The sequence below is a fragment of the Pteropus medius genome, unplaced genomic scaffold, assembly GCF_902729225.1.
Source record: "Pteropus medius unplaced genomic scaffold, Ma_sr-lr_union100, whole genome shotgun sequence".
Classification (NCBI taxonomy): Eukaryota; Metazoa; Chordata; class Mammalia; order Chiroptera; family Pteropodidae; genus Pteropus; species Pteropus medius.
The window spans coordinates 28,794,539-28,814,437 of NW_024340849.1; the positions used below are offsets into that span (position 1 = coordinate 28,794,539).

General features: G+C 34.7%; 1 protein-coding gene and 1 pseudogene across 3 annotated transcripts in view; one reads left to right on the forward strand and one right to left on the reverse strand.

The window, feature by feature from the left end:
- Window positions 1–2,395: 2,395 nt before the first annotated feature.
- RPRD1A (regulation of nuclear pre-mRNA domain containing 1A) overlaps window positions 2,396–19,899 on the forward strand; it is a 61,836-nt gene continuing 44,332 nt past the window's right edge. For 2 of the 3 annotated variants that reach the window (XM_039843017.1, XM_039843027.1), the window contains exon 1: window positions 2,396–2,705. In XM_039843017.1, the coding sequence (XP_039698951.1) occupies window positions 2,555–2,705 (151 nt within the window). In that variant the 5' untranslated portion in view covers window positions 2,396–2,554. The remainder of the gene's footprint in view (window positions 2,706–19,899) is intronic. The other variant, XM_039843037.1, reaches the window with a different exon arrangement.
- Window positions 16,461–16,579, reverse strand: LOC120589413 (uncharacterized; annotated as a pseudogene).

A 19,899-nucleotide genomic window follows, 5' to 3' on the forward strand; every position in this document is an offset into this window, starting at 1 on the left:
AAAAATTTCAACACACACTACCCCTACCCCCTTCCTGTTTACTTTTCCCTGTGGCACTTAACCCAACATGTCATGTATTGCACTTATATAGATGCTTTAGTCTTCACCTCTATGTCAACTCTAAAAGCAGCAGAGATTCTTGTTTTACTCATTGCTGTATCCACAGTGCCTGGCTCATACTAGACGTTTAGTATGTCAATGTCCTTCAGCCAAAAACCACCAGGAACACAGCTGTAGTTGAACAAATTGGGTTTTTGGTTTGGGGGCTTATTGCAATGAGGGAGAATGAACACCAGGGGGAACCATGGAGTAGCTCAATAAGGGGATGTTAGTCAAGGAGCTTTTAGAGCATTTAGGCTTCTGTTTGGTGATTTGGGGAAGGTTACAAGGAAGTGGTGCTTTGCTCTGGATTGGATGCTACCTAATTGCTATGGCTAGAATTTTCAGTATAATGTTAAATAGAAGTGGCAAAAGTACTTATCCTTGTCTTGTTTCTGATCTTAGGGGGAAAACTTTCAATCTTTCACCATTGAGTATAATGTTAGCTGTGATAGCCTTTTTTTTTTTCTTTTTTTAGGTTGAAGGAGCACATCCTTTTGTTACTTGGTGGCCATTCCAGGAAACCTAAAAATAGTTTATGGGAAAAATGCATTATTTTAACTTTGAGGCTTATATTTGGGAGGACAGAATTAAGAAGTACAATAGAAGGATACAAAATATGAAAACTAAGTCGTCATTATCTAAGAGCATAAACAGTCTGAAAACACAGCAATAAGTAACGATGTCAATAAACATAGATCTAACAGCCTGGTGTGAAAAGCTATGGTACACTCATACACGGAATAATGTAGTAATCCAGAGCAGGAGTAGTCAAATCAAACCAAGGAAGACAGAAGAGTTGATGCTTTGGCTGAGTCACTGAGAACAAAATCTAGCTGGGGAGAGAATGTATAAAATTATAAATAACAGAGACTAGTAGTGTAAGTGCTAAATAAGGCATTCAAGTCAGTAAATGACCCAGAAAGGAACTTCTTACATGCATTGGACTGGTTGGAGAAAAAAAAAGTTGGAATTCAAGGTGGTTTTTAAAGTTCAGGTAGAATTGAGAGAGAAAAGAGAGTGGGAAGAGTGGGAATCTCAGGTGAAGACATTATTTGAGAGACGATATGTAGCAATTTGGGTGGCTGCAGAGTTCATGGAAGGCAATAGCGTTGAAGATACAGTTAGGTCTTGAAAGACAGGTTAAACTCATATTAATTTAAAAACTAGACTAAGTAGATTGGATTAAACGAAAGAATGTACAATGGAGTGAGAGAGGAATGTAGAGACAGAAATAGTTACTGGAGTGAAGGGAAGAGAAGGGAGAGTTGCCTCACCTCTTGACGTATCCGAACCTCAAGGTGTAGTGACATTAGAAACGGGAAAGATAAACTATACTTACAATCAAACGAACAGATAAATACCCGTATTTGAAGCCTACTTGTTGCAAAGTTCTTGAACAGTGCTTTTCAATAGATGATTTAGGAATTCCAGTGGTTTCTTATGTATCTTTCTTGAAGTTTCTTATATTAATATTTAGGATGTGACAGTATGTTTCCTTTGCGAACTATCATAGTTAAGACAAGTACTACGGCAAATGTGCTGGATTAATTATAAGATTTCTGAAATTAACTTTGTTATATAAGTGACACATGAATACATTCTTATAAAAAATGTAAGCAATATAGACACAGTTTAGGAGCTCCAATTGTGATCCTCTCTCTGACATCACTAGTAATGTAGTCTGTATTCTAGACCTTTTGCTCTCCATTAATATACTTAGGAATTTATATAAAATATACACTTTCATAAAACAAATATTGTACTATACTTTTCCTTCTGCAGCTTAACAAAACTCTAATCCATTGGATTTATTCAGCTTTTAAATTGCTGCATGTATACTGTAATGTGGAGTATTACAATTAATTCAGCAATTTACCTGCTGCGAATATCCCAGCCGGAATAACTAACTAATATAGACGGTATATGCAAACATGCTGGTGTTTCCCTAGCATTGACAGTAATTAGAGAAACTACAGGGTCATAGGGAATGTGTATTTTAAAATATAATATATTATGCCAAATAGTCTTCCAAAATGCCTGTACCAATTTATGCGCCTGTGTAGATTTTTAATCACTCCTTTCTTGGTACAGCTAGTTTCTCCCTCCCGCCCCCAGATGGTTCTGGGAGGGGGGGAAACCCCGCCCAACCTCTGGCTCAAGCCCAGGCGGCACGCCCCGGTCCACCTCCCGGGCGCTGGTTTGGGCCTGCCCATTCCGCCCGGAGGTCCGGCGTCTTGGCCGCTCCCCTTCCGAGGGCGGGGCGTGGGTGGGCCGTGACGTCACTGCCGGCCGGACGCCATCTTGCTGGATTGCGGCCGGTCTTGGATGTAGTGGCGCGGTGGTGAGGGCGTGGGGGAGGGTGGGGTGAGTGGGCGAGGCCGCGGCGAGTGCGGCGAAACTCTCCTCCCCTCAGCCCCACCGCGTGGGACGGCGTGAACGCGGTGCTGGAGGGATGTCCGCCTTCTCAGAGGCGGCGCTGGAGAAGAAGCTGTCGGAGTTGAGCAACTCGCAGCAGAGTGTGCAGACCTTGTCCCTGTGGCTCATCCACCACCGCAAGCACTCGCGGCCCATCGTCACCGTGTGGGAGCGGGAACTGCGTAAAGGTGAGTCGTCCGCGCCCCGCCACCCGGCCTGTTCCCTGGCGCTACCGGGACCCCCTGCCCCGCTCCACGGGAAACAGTCTCGGAGCGACCCCAGCTCCCCGCTGCCTGACGCCCCCTGCCCCGCGCTCCCGGCTCCCAGGTTTCGGCGGTCCGGCGGCTTTCGGGAGCAGTGTGCGCTGTGCTTCCGCACCGTCGGCGCTTGATAGATATTGCTGAATAAAGGAAAGAAGGATTAAAAAAGAACTTCTATTTTAACACAAAAACAGTAACCAGGGGCTCAGGATTCCGCACCTAATTAGGGCCAGAAATTCGGGCAGTCTATTTTTTTTTTCTTTCTGCACAGCAGTAATGGAGACTGGGGAGGTAGATGATAGGTAGGGAAATGGGAAGGAAAAGATTGGTGTGGGTTCGGGAATTACTGCCGTCATTTCTATAACGGATCAGCTTAATCTTGTAAAATTAATAGAGGAATCAGAGTTTTAGAACTGGGGAGTCTAAAAGAAGATGTGTGATTCAGTGGAAAGACCCCTGAATTTATAAATTTTAGAGGACCTGCATTGAGCAGATTTCTTGATTTTGGGATTGTAGTTACCTCACCTGAATATGAAGGAGTTGGATTAAGTAATCGAAGGTCTTTTCGTGCTCTGTGATTGGGAACGTCTAGGGCAGCGTCTGTATTTTGCAAGACCTAATGCTTCTGTAAATTAACTTAACTTTTTTGAACATGGGTGTGCTGTCACTAAAATATCCAGAATCAAGTCACTTCTGCAGAGCATCTTTTTCTGTAAGAACTGATTGTGCGTTAGTACCACTAAAAAAAATTCATTTGTTTAGTGCGAGTTTATATCTTAATTCTTAATTCATTGAGTAGAGAGCGGGCACTCTTCATTGTTTCAAACATTCTGATGTAGCGATATGATGGTTATTAATTAACAGTTTAAACAAAGCGTTATTAATCAAAATAGATGCCTTCGTATACTGACCCATATGAAAGCTATATGATGTATTAATATGAGAGGCAGATGTGGCATTGTCTATATAGAATGTAGAGAAATTTCCCTTTTGTGTTTGCTTGTGGTTAATTCGGTAGAAGAAATTGATATAGAGCTTTGTGTGTGTGTGTATTGGCTCTCATGGAGGAATTTATTTCTGAGAGTGGCCAGAAAAGTTTGAGAAACCTAGATATAAAGATGTGGGAAATAGCTGAGAACTTTGAGAAGGCAGGAATTGTCTTCGCTTCCTAGATTTCAATATCAGCAACAGGTTTGTTCTTTTCTTTCTTTATTTTTTCCCTTTGGAAAGAGCATTTAAAAATGCATATAATCGATAAAGGACTGATACCAGACTATTTTAAGAACTACTACAAATCAGAAAAATGGTGTCAATAGAAAAATGGCAACACTGTTAAAGGCATTTCATGCAAGAGACTACCTGAAAGGCCAATAAATGATACTTAATCTTATTAATCAAGAAAAAATAGACCAGTAGGATACCACTCTATATTTTTTAGTTTGCAAAATTAAAAAACTATGACGATACCAAGAATTATTGAGGATGAGGAAAAACAGGAACTTTCTCACACTGCTGTTTGGAGTGTAAAAAGATCAACTTAGGAACCTCTAATGAAGTTGAAAGTATGTATTCCTTGACCTAGTAGTTCTCTTTCTAGAAATATATCGTAGAAACTAATACCTGTGCTCAAGGAATTGTGTTTATTGCTGCTCGTTAATAATAAAATTAGAAACAGTTTAAACATCTCATTAGTTAAGAGTATGGACAAGTATATTGTGATATTCATACAATATACTGCTATCCAGCAGTTTTCATGAATGAACCAGAGCTACATGAAACATGCTTGAATTAAAAAACAAATAAGCAAACTGTTGCACTAACAAAGCAAGGTGCACACCAGTATGTCACTTAGTAAAGTTTGAAAACATGGAAAACATTACTCTGTGTTTTTTACAGATACCTATAGTTGCAGTTAAAACATGCATATAATGATTAACACCATATTCTAAGATAGTGCTTACTGTAAGGGAGAGAGGAAATGAAAATGGATTGGTATTATCTTATATTTCACATTTTTAAAAAAAGCTTGATACCACTGGAGGAATGATGTGTTATTACTTGATTTGGGTCATGTTTCCATATGTGTAAATGCTTCATAATTAGGAAAACAAAAAAGGCATAAAATAGATGTTTTGGGTAGAGAGTGTTGGGTGAAGATGGTGATGATAGTAAGAGTAGTGATAGTGGTGATGATGATCATGGTGATACTGATGCTACTGGCAGTTCTCTCACTTTTGGTCTGTGATTATCTGCCAGGGGTTGGTTTCCTTTTCTTGACACATGACTTGTGCCTCTGTAGGATATAGTCTTTGTATTCTCCCCACTCTGCACTTTGGCTCATCATTTTAGGATCCTCCATCTCCTATAGCATAGTGATAATGACAATAATTTATTGACTACCAGCCATCTTACTATAATATCTTGAATCTTCACATTATCTCTGCAAAATAAGTATTTATGAAAGGAATTGATCAAATTTGAAATAAAGAACTCGAGACATAAACTAAGGAAAATTGGTTGAACATTTTGTACTAAGATAGACAAAAATGTGCTTTTGGTAGGAAAAAGTACTGTTTAAAATATAAGACTGAGTAGGTTAAATATGTCAGACATGGTAATCATTCAGTTATGAAGATTTCCCCTCTTTTTCTATCTGCTTTATCTTTGTCTCCCTTAAAGAAAGAGTTTCTGTTTGAAGGGATATACCCCAAGGCTTTTATGAAGACTCAGTAGCTATAATTTCCTATAGTTGTAAAACCATCACCACAATTTTAGAACACTTTCATCACCCAAAAAGAATCTCCATGCCTTTTAAGCCATCATCCCGCCCCCGCCCCCCAAACCCTCCTACCTTCCCCAGCCCACCACACATTTGCTTCGTTTCTATAGATTTGCCTATGCTTAGCATTTCATTAAATGGAATCATACAATATGTGGTCTTTTGTGACTGGCTTCCTTTGGTTGGCATGTTTTCCAGGCTTATTCTTGTTGTAGCATCTATCAATACTTTATTCCTTTTGACGGCCAAATAATCATTGTATGAATTTTTTCTTTCATCAGTTGGTAGGCATTGGGTTGTTTCTACTTTTAGCTACTATGAATAATACTGCTGCAAGTTTTTATGTGAACATGTTTTCATTTTTCTTGGATAGATACCTATGAGTAGAATTGCTAGGTCATGTAGGAACTCTGTATAACCTTTTGAGGAACTGCCAGCTGTTTTCAACAGTGACTGCATCATTATACATTGCTAATAGCAGTGCATGAGGATCCAGTTTCTCCACATCTCCACCAACACTTGTTATTATCTTTTTTTTTTTAATAGCCACCCTGTTGAGTGTAAAGTGGTATCTCATTAGGGTTTTGAGTTGCATTTCTCTGATGGCCAGAGATGTTGAGCATATTTTCATATGCTTATCGGCCATTTGTATGCCATCTTTGGAGAAATGTCTATTCAGATCCTTGCCTATTTTTAATTTGGGTTACTTGTCTTTTTATTATTGAGTTATAAGTGTTCTTTATGTATTCTAGATTCAAGTCCCTTATCAAATTCATGACTTGCAAATATTTTCTCCCACTCAATGCATTGTCTTTTTGCTTTCTTAGTAATATGTTCTGCAGGTAATTGTTTTAATCTCTAAATGACTCGCTACTAGTCTAAATTATAAAACTGTTAATATACATCATTAAGTTATGTAACTTTTATTGCTATAGAAATAATGACCATGAACATAACAGAATGTATAGAATAGTGGTGATATTTGTACTCTTTTATATACATACAAACACAGAAACAACAACCAGAATCTCTGCAAGAATTGAAGAAAATAGGAGGAAATTTTTTTGCAGTTGATTAGTGCTGCTTTCACTAGTCTAGTCGAATGAATCCTTTACACCACCCTCTTGTATGTTATTCATATTTGAGTCTTAAAATCATAATTGCCTCAACTCTTTGGAGTATATTAATTCACTCTCTTTATGTGTCAAGCATTGGATTTTGCAATGATTAAAAAAAACAAAGTTTTTATTATATGTTGCATATATTTCAATAAAAAATGAAAAGCAAGTTTCTCCCTGCCTTCATAGAATTTATACTTTCATAGGGAGGGCAAAATATAAACAAGTAATTTTGCGTTAAGTCTATTATAGAAGGAAAACCTTAAGTAGTTAAGATGGTAAGGGAAATCATCTCTGTAGGGTGACTTTTAATAAAATACCTCTTTGAACCAGCTGTTTCAGCTACTGGGAATATGTAAAGATGCTGAGGTGAAAAAGCTTGGGATGCAAAGAGCCAAACCTGGGAATGTTCAGCCCTTGAATGCTTGTTACTGTTTTCCCGAAACTGGCAACAATTAAATGTTAGATTGAAGTTTAGATTTTCCTTGTATTTGTAATCATTTGTTAAAAATTATTACCTTTTTATCAATGAACTGTATTAGACATCTTTCAGGGAACTAATTATCACTTCATAGTGTACTGTGGATTGGGGGGTTATATGTTGATTCTGTAGTAGAGAGTGGGCTCCTTTGGGTGGTTTTCGTTTTTCAGTTTTTAGCCTCCATAACCCCAATACCCTTTGATGAAGGTTCTTAAATATGTTGAATTAACATTTATATTAATGAACATGATTTTTGGTTTGTAAGAGATGCTAACATAAGTACTGTGTATTCTTAGTTGCTCTAATTTATTTGATTTTAGAAATAGAAAAGACAAATTTTTATTTGATTTAAAAAGTAACAATATAAATTCTTAAAATGAAGGGATTCCATTTTGAATTGATAATCAGTGGCTTTTATATTGTCTGATACTATTATTTGCTTCTCTTTTAGAGTTAGAGTTGAACAAGTAAATTAGAGTGTCTGTATTTTGTAAGTTTTTATACTTAAAAGTATTTGGTATTCTCAAACTGCGTGACTTTTATGAACCCCCACGTAGACATTACCCAGCAGTTAAACTCTTTGTTAACAACTTCGAAAAGTTAATTTCTTAAAATATCATTAAATATCCAGCCAATATTTGTTTCCTTGATTGTCTCACATCTCTCTTTTTTTTTTTTTTTTTTTTTTTTGGCCATTGTTTAAAATCAGGATCCAAGTGAAGTTCCTTCTTTGCATTTGCTTATTACATTCCTTAAGTTCCATTATGTCTATGGACACCCTTTGTCTTTTATTTTAAAATTATTCTTTGAAAAAAACAAATTGGTTGGTCTGTACAAATTCTCATGGTCCAGACCAGGAATTCTTAAATTGTATGCTTTAAGATCCCTTACTCTCTTAAAAATTTGAAGAACCCCAAATAGTTCATTTATGTGGGTTATATCTATTGGTAGTTATATTCAAAATTAAAACATTTAAATATATTTTAATATTTCTTGAAAAACTGCAAAACTAAATTGATTTTATGTTAACATAAAATAACATTTTTAGTGAAAAATAACTAATTTCTAAAAATTATTTGAGAAAGGAGTGATTGTGTTACATTTTGCAAATCTTTGTGTCTTAGTTGAAGACAGCTGGATTCTTGTATCTGCTTTTGCATTCAGTCTTGCTGTATTGTGTGTCTTATGACCTCTGGAATACACCATTGTGCACATGTAAGAGAATGAGAGTGAAAAAGTTCATATTGTGAAATAGTTCTGACTTCATGGATCCCTTGAAAGTGTCTTGAGGACTTCCAGGGATCCACAGACCCTATACTGAGAAATAGACCATTTCCTGTAAATTGGTGGTTAGATTAAGAGGCTAGGACACATTGCGTGCCTTAAGCAGACGTGTTCCCTCTGAAATAAATTCATGAAATTTCCTTTTGGCCTATAATGTAATTTTCTTTAGGTTCTCTTTACTATGACTTAAAGGGCTATTTTTAAAAAATTGATGATTTGTCATTTTTTGCTGCTGCAAAATTTAAGCAAATTTTCTTAAATTTCTAATTAAAATAAAGGTGCGCTCCTACATTAAACAAACATAATATGATAACTTATAATTTTATAGGTGTATTTTTAGATAAAAGGGACTTTTCATTTGGAATCTAAAAAGAAGAGTTTTTCCTGTTGGGGACCTTTATTCAGCAGATACTTGTTGAGCTTCCTGCTCTGTTGCTAGACAAGGATGATTCAGCAAATGAGAGACACATAACTGTCTTCATGGAATTACGTATCAGTCAGGGAAACTGACCCTACCAAACTAGAAACTGCACAGTGATAGAGAAGAAAAATATAACCGAGAAACTCATCAGTTTAGACAATCAGGGAAGGCTTCTTTGATTCAAAATTTGAAGTTATGAGTAGAATTTACTAGGAGCTGTACAAAGTATATAGACATAAGTTTTTACTGTGGCTTTAGTCATTTGAATGTGGTCTTACGTAGAACAAATATTATTTGACATTTTAAGTATAACATTTCATAGCTCCTGTTTGGAATTAGGCAGGATAAGAAACATTTTAGATAAACTTTTAATGTTTTTTCTACAAAGAATTTTAAGTAATTTAAGATTGCAGTAAGAGAATTATAGTGATGAATTATTTATTTAGTCACCTTGCTGTCATAGGTTTTTTGGTCATTTTTGGTTCTCTAGCATAACTTTTGGCTGCCATCAGATACTTGTTAGTCTTGTTCTTTTTATATTTCCTTAGTCCTTTCTCTCTATAATAACCTAGAAATTAAGAAAACAATTCACCATGCTTATTTTATACTAAATGCTTGGACTTTCCAGGTGTATTTAAAAAATATATATATTTTAGTACGTTATAACACATGCATATTACAAAAGGCAAAAAGGTTATAAAGAGATGAGTAAGGCTCTTTCCCATTCCTCTTCCCTGCCCACTCATTTTCCCTACCCAGAATCAGTCTGTTAACAGTTTATATATTCTTCCAGAATTCTTCGCATATACAGTCATATACTTGTTATAATTTCTTTCTCTGTTTTAAACAAATGGTAAAGTATGATATAGACTTTTCTACATAATACAAGAGTTGAGAGCAGGTATTCAAACAAATACTTTTGTAAGAATGCTGATAGCATTGTTCTTCACAGTCCCCAAAAGGTGGAAACAACCTGAATGTCCATCAACAGGTGAATGGATTTAGGTGGTATATCTATACAATGAAATATTATTCAGCCATAAAAAGGAATGAAGTTCTGATACATGCTACAGTATAGATGTACCTGGAAAATATGCTAAGAGAAAAAGTCAGACACATAATGTCACATATTGTATGATTCCATTTATCTGAAGCATTTAGAATAAATTAATCCACAGAGACAGAAAGTAGTTGCTAGAGGATGGGGAGAGGGGAGGAATGGGGACTAAATGACTTTAATGGGTATGAGGTCATCTTTCGGGGAGCGACAAAAATGTTTTGGGACTAGATACTGGTGATGGTTGCACAGCCTTATGGATGCACTAAATGCCCCTGAATTATATACACTTTAACATGGTTAATTTTATGTTGTGTGAATTTCTCCCCAATTAAAAATGTTATAAACACCTTGCACTTTTATGTATCTGTGTGTGTTTATATACTCTTCCCTTTTCATGTTTCTGCTTTGTGTTCTAGCCTTGAAACTGTGGTGTCAGTTCCTCTCTGCCGCTTTCCCCATCTTCTCTAGGAAGAATTAATTGTTCTTCCATTTATAGTTCCTCTATTTTGGGGGATGAATTTTCTTTTTTTTTGAATTCCAGTTAGCATTCTAAATTTATAACAGTCTAGTTTGGATTGCTGTGAACTTATCTTCAATAGCATTCAAAAACTCTTCCTATATAGCTTTCTCCCCCCTTTATATTGTTATAAATTACATCTTTATATGTTATGTACCCATTAACAGACTTAAAATTATTGTTTTATGCACTTGTCTTTCAAATCATATAGGGGAAAAAATGGAATTACAAATCAAAAAATAATACTGGCTTTTATATTTACTTATGTAGTTACATTTACTAATATTCTTTATTTCTTTATATGGCTTCTAGTTACTATCTGATGTCCTTGCATTTCTGCCTGACAGACTCCCTTTAGCATTTCTTGTAGGACAGGTCTACTGGTGACAGATTTCATCAGCTTTTTTTTAGTTTGAAACATCTTAATTTCTCCTTTATTATTGAAAGAGTTACACCAGACCAAAACATTCTTGGTTGACAGTTTTTTTCTTTCAGTAGTTTAAATATGGCATCTCACTGCTTTCTCTTCTGTATTGTTTCTGGTGCGAAATTGGCTGTTAATCTTATGGAGGCTCTCTTGTATACGACAAGTCAGTTCTTGTTACTTTCTAAATTCTTTGTCTTTTGACAGTTTGATTATAATGTGTCCCGGTGTAACTTTCTGAGTTTATCCTACTTGGAGCTTGTTGAGCTTCTTGAGCTTCTAGGATTTATAGATTCATATATTTCCTAAAATTTGGGGAGTTTTTGACCATTATTTATTCAAGTATTTTTTCTGCACCCTCTCTTCTCCTTCTTGGACTCTTACAATGTATATATTTGTCAGCTTGGTGGTGTTCATTGTTTTACTTTTTGCTCCCCAGACTCCATTTCAATGATCTTATCTTCAAATTTAGAGATTCTCCCTACTCTGACATTTTCTGTGGTGCCACCTCTCAAGTACTTTTTACTGCTATTATAGCATTTATTATACTCTATTTTATTCTGTGTTGAGCTTATTATTACGGGGGTACTGAGCCTATTCCTTTGTTCCTTCAGAACCTAGCTCACACTAGATACTTAGTAAATACATGTTAAATGAGTTATTGAATGAATGTTGGAAAGTGTGTAGAATCAGACGTCTGGAGGTGAAAGGAGTATTGCAGAATATTTTGCTATTTCTTTTAAAAATATGTCTGATTTAAGAACTTATGACATTTTAAGGCAAATAATGAACTTTAGTTATAAACATTTCCCTTATTGAGAAAAACTTAAAATTGTTTAGCTTTTTCAATCTATCATTATTTTGCTCTTCTCATATTTATTCATTCATCAAGAAATGGTTCTTGATGTGGTCAATAGATTCTTGTTGGTACATCACCAAGACCTTTTTAGGGATTAAATGAGTCATGAGGTAAAAATTATTCCCATGATGCTACTAAGACAGCCCTCCCCCATAATGCTACTAAGACCTTTTTCACTGTGTTAACATGTGTTTTGATGGTATAAAAGCAGATGTGGGTAAAAATTGTTAATGCCTAATTGTTAATGAAGGCAGAGATAGCAAACTGTACTAGTAGTCATTTTATTTTTCACACCACACACTGACAGTTAAAAAATATGTCACTTAATGACTGTTCATCAAAGCAGCTCAAATTATTATGTTAAATCTTGACCCTTGAGTGCATATCTTTTTGTGTGTGTGTGCCCGCATTTTTTCATTATGCTAAAATATGAATAAAATTTAACCTTTAAATTTTAACATTTTAACCTTTTTTCTTTATTTTTATTGCAGTAAACATAAATACATAAATTTACCCTTTTAACCAATTTTTAATTGTACAGTTCAGCAGCATTAAGTCCATGCACATTGTTTTGTAATCATCATCACCATCTATCTCCAGAACTTTTTTCATTTTCCCAAACCGAAACTCCATAACCATTAAATAGTAACTCCCCAGTCCCTGGCAACCACCCTTCTACTTTCAGTCTCTGAATTTGACTACTCTGAGTACCTCTTATAAGTGAAATCATACAATTTTTTCTTTTGCAACTGGCTTATTTAACTTAGTTAGCATAATGTCTTCTAGGTTTATCCACATTGTAGCATGTGTCAGAATTTCCTTCCTTTTAAATGCTGAATAATATTTCATTGTATGTATATACCACATTTTATTTATTCATTTGTCGATGACACTAGGGTGGCTTCCACCTTTTGGCTGTTGTGCATAGTGCTGCTGTGAACATGGGTGAACAAATATGTTTGATCCCTTCTTCAGTTCTTTTGAGTATGTACTCAGAAGAGCAATTGTTGAATCTTATGGTAATTCTGTGTTTAATTTTTAAACTGTTCTCCACAGTGGCTGTACCATTTAATATTCTTACTTGCAGTACATCAGGGTCCCAATTTATACACATGCTTATTTCAAAAAAGCCATCTTAATGGCTGTGGAATGGTATCTGCTTATGGTTTTACTTTGCATTTCCATAATGACTAGTGTGACTATATATACAAGGGTTTATTTCTGGGCTCTCTATTCTATTCCATCATCTATATAGCTGCTCTTATGTCTCTGTCATATTATAGTTGACCCTTGAATAATGCAGGGGTTAGGGGTACTTACCCCTAGCACAGACAGTAATCCACATAAAACTTTCAACTCCCCAAAAACTTTACTAATAGCCTGCTAATGACTGGAAGCCTTACTTATTGGATAGTCAACACATACTTTGTATATTATATGTATTATATGCTGTACTTTTACAATACAGTAAGCTCGAGGAAAGAAAATGTTAAGAGAATCATAAGGAAGAGAAAATACATTTACAGTATCTATTTTTTTTTAATTAGCATATAAGTAGACCTACGCTATTCAAACCTGTTTTGTTCAAGGGTCAACTGTATTCTGATAACTATAGCTTTCTAGTAAGTTTTGAGATTAGGAAATACAAGTCTTCCAATTTTAATTTTCTTTTTGAAGATTGTTTTAGCTATTTGGATCACTTGAGAATCTATATACATATTAGGATGGGTTTTTCTTTTTCTGCAAAAATGCCATTGGGAATTTGATAGGGATTGCATTTAATCTGTGAGTCCCTTGTAGTGTTATGTTAATAATAATATTAAGTCTTGCAAGTCATGAACATGGGCTGTATTGCAATTTATTTGTCTTTTATTTCTTTCAGCAGTGTTTTATAGTTTTCAGTGTACAGTGTACGTTCTTACCTTTCTTTGGTTAAATTTATTTTAAAGTATTTTATTGTTTTTGATATGATTGTAATTGGAATCGTTTTCTTAGTTTCCTTTTTGGATAGTTCATTGTTAGTTTATAGAAGTGCAACTGATTTTTGAATGTTGATTTTGTATGCTTCAACTTTGCTGAATATGTTTGTTAGCTCTAACAGTTTTTTCAAGAATCTGTAGGTTTTCTACGAAAATGTCATCTGTGAACAGAGGTCATTTAACCTCTTTTATTTCTTTTTCTTGCTTAGTTGCTATGGCTACAACTTCAAATACTGTGTTAAATAAAAGTGGTGAAAGTGGACATCCTTCTCTTGTTTCTGATCTTAGGGGGACAGCTTTCAGTCTTAATATGATGTTGGTTGTGAGTATGTATCTCTTTAATACTCTGTGTGACAAAATAGGAAGTATACGTAAAGTACTAGGTACTGAACATTCTGGAGGAAGTACGCTTGTGTGATTGAATTGTAGTGAAACCAGCACTTTTTTTCATGGAGCAACATTTTTATTTGGGAGGATAAAAAGACTGATGGAGAAACTGTGGTTATTCAGACATGGTATTTGGCAGATGTTTTCTCAAAAATGAATGTGTAGTGAGCCTGTTTCATTGAGGAAGACAACTGGCAGTATTTGTTGCCCTTTGTGAAGTTCAAGGTTTCAAGCAAAAATTAGAATTTTGGAAAATTCTCATCTGCCACCAGGAGTCTGACAACTTTCCAATATTTTTTAACACTTTTCCAATGAAATCAATACTATTTACAAATGTGATTTTTGATACTGTCTAATTTAACGTTTAAACAATTGGAATGTTTGTATAACTTAGTGAACCAGTGTTGCAAAATTATGCATGAGTAGAAAAACCATTCAAAGAGCATGGTCAACCAAAGGATTTTAACATGACAAAGAATTTTAAAAGTTCGATGTTTTCAGATTTCCTGTTGTAATTAGAATCTTTTAAAAACCACAACTTGTTGGATTTTTATGTAGTTTCAAAGGATAATCACAATTATCTTTAAAGACTCTTAGAACTTTCTCTAACCAGCTGTATATCTGAGCAAGGCCTACTTTTTTCCATTACTTCTGCCAAACAATATTTCATGATATATTTCATAGAGAAGCAGATATGAGAATCTAGCTGTATTCTTTTGAGCTGGAGATTTATAGAAGTGTAAAACAATATGACTTCTCATTTTTAGTTTTGGAAATATATTTTTTTAAACAAATATTATTTATTTTAATATGTAATTTTTTTCTATTGCTTTTGAGTGAACTAATATGTATTTTTAAAATTCATTTATTTTAATTTCTAATAAGTATTGATAGATGCAACCTGTGTGAACAAAAGCTCTTTGGAGTTCTCTATAATTCTAAGAGTATGTACGGGTTTCGAAACCAGAAAATTTGAGAACTACTCTAATAAATAGAGACCATAAGTGCTTTACATTAATTTTGTTTTGTTTAATCTTAATCTTGCCTAATTTACTGTAGTAATTGTTATAGTTTTTAAAACTTTAGCTTTCAGATCCTTTTGGAGTTAATAAAATTGCTATTAATGTCTATAAATAAATATGTAGAGTAAATACTGTGTGAAGTTTCTTCCAACTACCCTCTTCTGGGAGTGCTTGAAATTGGAGGTCTTAATGTGAAATTTTAAAAAATACTATTTATTTTTAGATAATTGTAGTTTCACATCTGGTTTAAGAAATAATGCAGAGAGATCTTGTTTACCCTTTGCCACTTTTCCCCAATGGTAACATCGCGTAGAATTGTGAATTTCTAATTCTTCCTGTGTTTATTATCCAGAATCCTTCTATAACAGGGTTTCTCAAAAGCGTGATCCCCAGACTGCACCATTAATATTATCTGATAATTTGTTGGAAATGCAAATTGTTGGGCCCTACTGCAGAACTATATCAAAAGTTATGTGGGTAGGAACCTGTAATCTATGTTTTAACAAGCCCTCGGGATTCAGAGGCACACTGAAGTTTGAGCATTTATTGTATAAGAACTCTTCTTCATCAGCTATTGGTGACTGAAATACAGCCCATATAGGCAAAGCAGGATAAATGCTTAAATTTTCCCCTTTGTCAACTGAATTAATTCTCTAGCAACTTCTTTTTTTTAAGTATTTTTGTGAATTTATGGATTTTTATATGTTTGTGTTTTAGACCATTGTAGTCGTTCTTTTTGATTCTCTTTAGCCAGTGCCAGCCTCTTGGAGTGTCATTTGTATCGTAGTTTTTAAATAGCTTTCTTGCTTTCTGTCATGACAAGATGTTCCAGGCTTATCTTATATATTTTCTTCCTTTAAAAAAGTGTAATCTCCCATTTTATTGTGAAGTAATTGACATACATCACTGTATAAGTTTAAGGCGTACAGCATGATGCGTTCTTTTATATTTAGTGAAATATATTTCCTGCTTTTATTGGCAAAGTGTTATTCAGGGACCACAGTATGGGTCCTGGTATTGCTGATTAATTTCAGTGCATTTCTTTGAGTGTGTGTAATAATCATTTTAATAATTGGTTTTTTGTTGGTAAATAGGGATAACTTACCTTGTAGGGTAATAAACTTTTAGAGCAGTGCCTAGATCATAAGAAACTAGTCAGTATTATTTTTTAAATAGTCTTTTTTTTTCCACATAAGTTTTCAAATCTTTTGTGTGTGGTATTTTTGTTGTTTGGTTTTGTTGTGTTTTTTGTTTTGTTTTGTTTGTTTTTTTTTTAGGTGAGGCAACACTTGGTTGACCTCACAGATTGCAAAGACCTTGTCAGCTTACAATCCTTTATGTTTTATTTTTTACACCTACAGCACCTGGTCTTCCTAGGTGGTCTCCCATCCAAGTACTAACCAGGCCCGACCCTGCTTAGCTTCCAAGATCAAATGGGATCGGGCTTGTTCATAGTGGCATGGCCATAGACTTAAAATATTCTTAAAAGTGCAAAATGTTTTAGTCTCAGTCTCACTCTAGAAGCATAATGTGAGTAAACTGTGATGTGTATTCTTACAGAACTCTTACCGTTGATATGTCTTTTTTCGTGGTCTAATGGTCTAAGATGAAGTTTGTTTTTATCAAGATTTTAAAAGTTCATTTGTTGTATATACCAAAATCAAATTATTTCTAAATTATTTCAAGAACTCAAATTGCCTTGGCCTTTTAGAATGAGAAAGATATCTGGGCCTAGGTGGAGTTTGTTTGTTTTACCAAACATTGAAACAGGTTAAACTATGAGTAAATAAATGGACCTGCAGGACAAAGTACATTGTTGGGGCACCAAGTCAGTATTACCCAGAAGCCTTTTTCAGCATGTAGGCTTAAGTTAATCATTTAATATCCAACTCGTGTATTTCCCTTTTATGACTTAATTTTTTGTTGCTAACTCTTGACAGCCCCCCGCCGCCAAGATGCTTTCTTGATCTTCAGCAAAGTAGAACTGTTTAATTGTGTATCTATGTATGTGTGCAACTTAACCTTATGTCTTAGATATCTTTTCATATGAATATATAAATCTTTATCTCATATTTGAACAGTTTTAGTGTATTGGATTGTATAGATGTACCATGATTTGTTTAGTCATATCTTTCTTGATGTTATCGTGAATCTCCTAAGTGATTCCTTTGTGCATTTATGGGAACATGACAGTAGGATAAATTTCTAGAAGTGAAATTTGCAGAGTTGAGGGATTTGTGCATTTACATTTTTTATAGATATTGCCAAGTTATTTTTCTAAGAGTTTGCCCTAATTTATTTTAACTACCAATGTCTGAAGATATCTAAAGGTGATACTGTTAAAAAGGTGATACTCTTAAAATAGATATCCTTACCTATTTTAGTTAGTATCAGACTTTCATCTTGATCAATTTAATAGGTAGAAAATGATAATTGGTTTTAATTACTTAACATTTGAGTTTCTTTGACCTTCTCATTCACAGCACTTGTCCATTTTTATTAGGTTATTGATTTTTGAGAACTCCAGAATGGAGGTGGGGAATAAAATATTTGAATTCAATGCATTGAAAATAAGCAACAGCAGTTAGATCTGTAGGAAAGTTTGTCTTCCTGAATTTGAGGTTTCTGAGAGCAGTTTAATTTTACATATGTTCCCTTTTGTGGCTATGCAGGACAAGGTTAAGACCAGAAGCCAAGTTAGTAGAACAAATAATTAAAGGCACAGGTCTAGGCCAGAATTTATTGACCTAGTAAGTACTGCACAAATTCTAAATCACCTGCTAGGCTTCTTTCCATAGATTGGTAGGTGAGAATGATAGTTGTTGCTTTAACTGGAACTTAGTTTAGTTGGGAAGCACTTGATTAAATAAAAACAATTATAGTTGGGATAAGTGCTTCATAGGAAAATTATGGGGTGCTCTGAGAGCATATCAAGGCTGCCTAACCTATATGTATTCGGTGGTCAGGGACAAAATAGAGGAACCCATTTAATTGAGATCTGAAGGATGGATAGAAGCTGGGAAAGTTGGAGGACTAGAAGTAGTGGGCATGAAGAGAGTAGTGTAGAGAGTGAAAACAGACCTGTTTGGGCCTTTGGTTCATGATAATGATTTAAAATGTTATTTGGAGAACAGTAGAAAATCTTTGAGGGATTTAAGCAAGGGATGGGCTGCCCAAAGTGAGGCATCCTTGCTGTGGTACAGGAATACACCGGCTCTATCCAGCTTCCACGCACCTCAGCTATTAAGCAGCAGCTGGCTATGTCTGACTGAACTGTTTATCATGTTTGGGCAGATAAAGTCCATTTAAGAAACATATGTTGATTATGTACTTTCTGTGGCAAAGAATATTACTGAGTTAAAGTAGATTCTGCCTTATAACCACCTATCCCTGTATGGAACATGTCTTCTAGTCTGTAGCAATTCACTTTACCAAGGAAGTAAATGAGGCTGTCCAACAGTTAATAAATCTTTACTAAATTTTCGTTTCAAGATAATGACTTTCTGCTTGTCTTCTATAAGACCTACAGTAATGGTTATTGTTATGTGTGTACCTGCACATATATGTACATATACTTCTTCAATTTTTGCTGCTTCTGTGCATGTCGAGGACTTCTTGAAAGAGGGTTCTGAGGTAACACAATATAATTTTAGCTATTTGTTGTAGTTATCAGCATCATCATCTATTGTGGTTTTAAATTTCAATCGCATGGAAACCTGAGTAATTACATTAGATTATGATATTCTGCATCATAGCAAAATCAGTGGGCATGTGACTTGTGCAGTATAAGAGAATAAATAATGATCCTACCACTTTCTGGTTATGAATAAATAAAACATGATTATGAACTGATCATGAATTAGTGAAACTAGGTGGCATTTCTGAAACTAGATGGCATTTCTGACTGGCTAACTTTGTTTCATACTGTTTATCTAATATTTCGGACTCCTCTTTTTGAAACCTGTAATTGCCTTTTTATTTGACTTTTTTGTGAATTATGTCACTTTCTTATTTGTGTGATGACTGAACTTGTATTGCCCTTTTAGGCAGATATGTTCAACTTTTTAGGCGGTACTATGTTTTTATATGTTGTCTAGCCATATTTTTTTTAATAGTTATTATTTGTGTTTCGATGTACCTGTTCATACAGAAGGCCCCAGGAGGAGGGGCTACACTTAGTATCCATAAGAGTTTAATATTTAGTTTAGAGCGGTGAGTTATAAGAAAATGGTTCGTCACAATATAAATTTTGACTGGTCTTTATTTGGCTTATACTTTATTGGTACAAATATAGCAGTATGCACGCATATAGACACACTGGGATATAATAATATTTTTAATAATTGCTTCCAATGTTAGCATGATATATCAGTGGAGAGAAAGATAAAAAATAAAAAAGAACTAACATTATTAGAGATTTGACCTATTGTGCGGATTTCTGTGGAGCTTGCAAATTCCTTATTGAACAGGAAAGATTATTGTTGGTCTATTCCCAGCGTGATCCCTGACACATGGCAGACATTAAATAAATGCAAGTTAAATTGATTTGAAGATTGGGAAAATAGATATCTTTATAAGGAACCTTGTGAACAGCAGAAACAGGAATTAACTAGTTTAGACCCATTATTGAGCCTTATATTCTATTACCAACAGAGTTCTTTTTTTAAGGATTTATAAAATAGCTTGTTTGCCTTTTCTGTTAGCTTTGTATGTTTTAATAACAATTTATGGCTCTATTATTTTGACAATCATTTTCATGATTTTCTTCCGATATTGCTTGTTGTGGTTAAT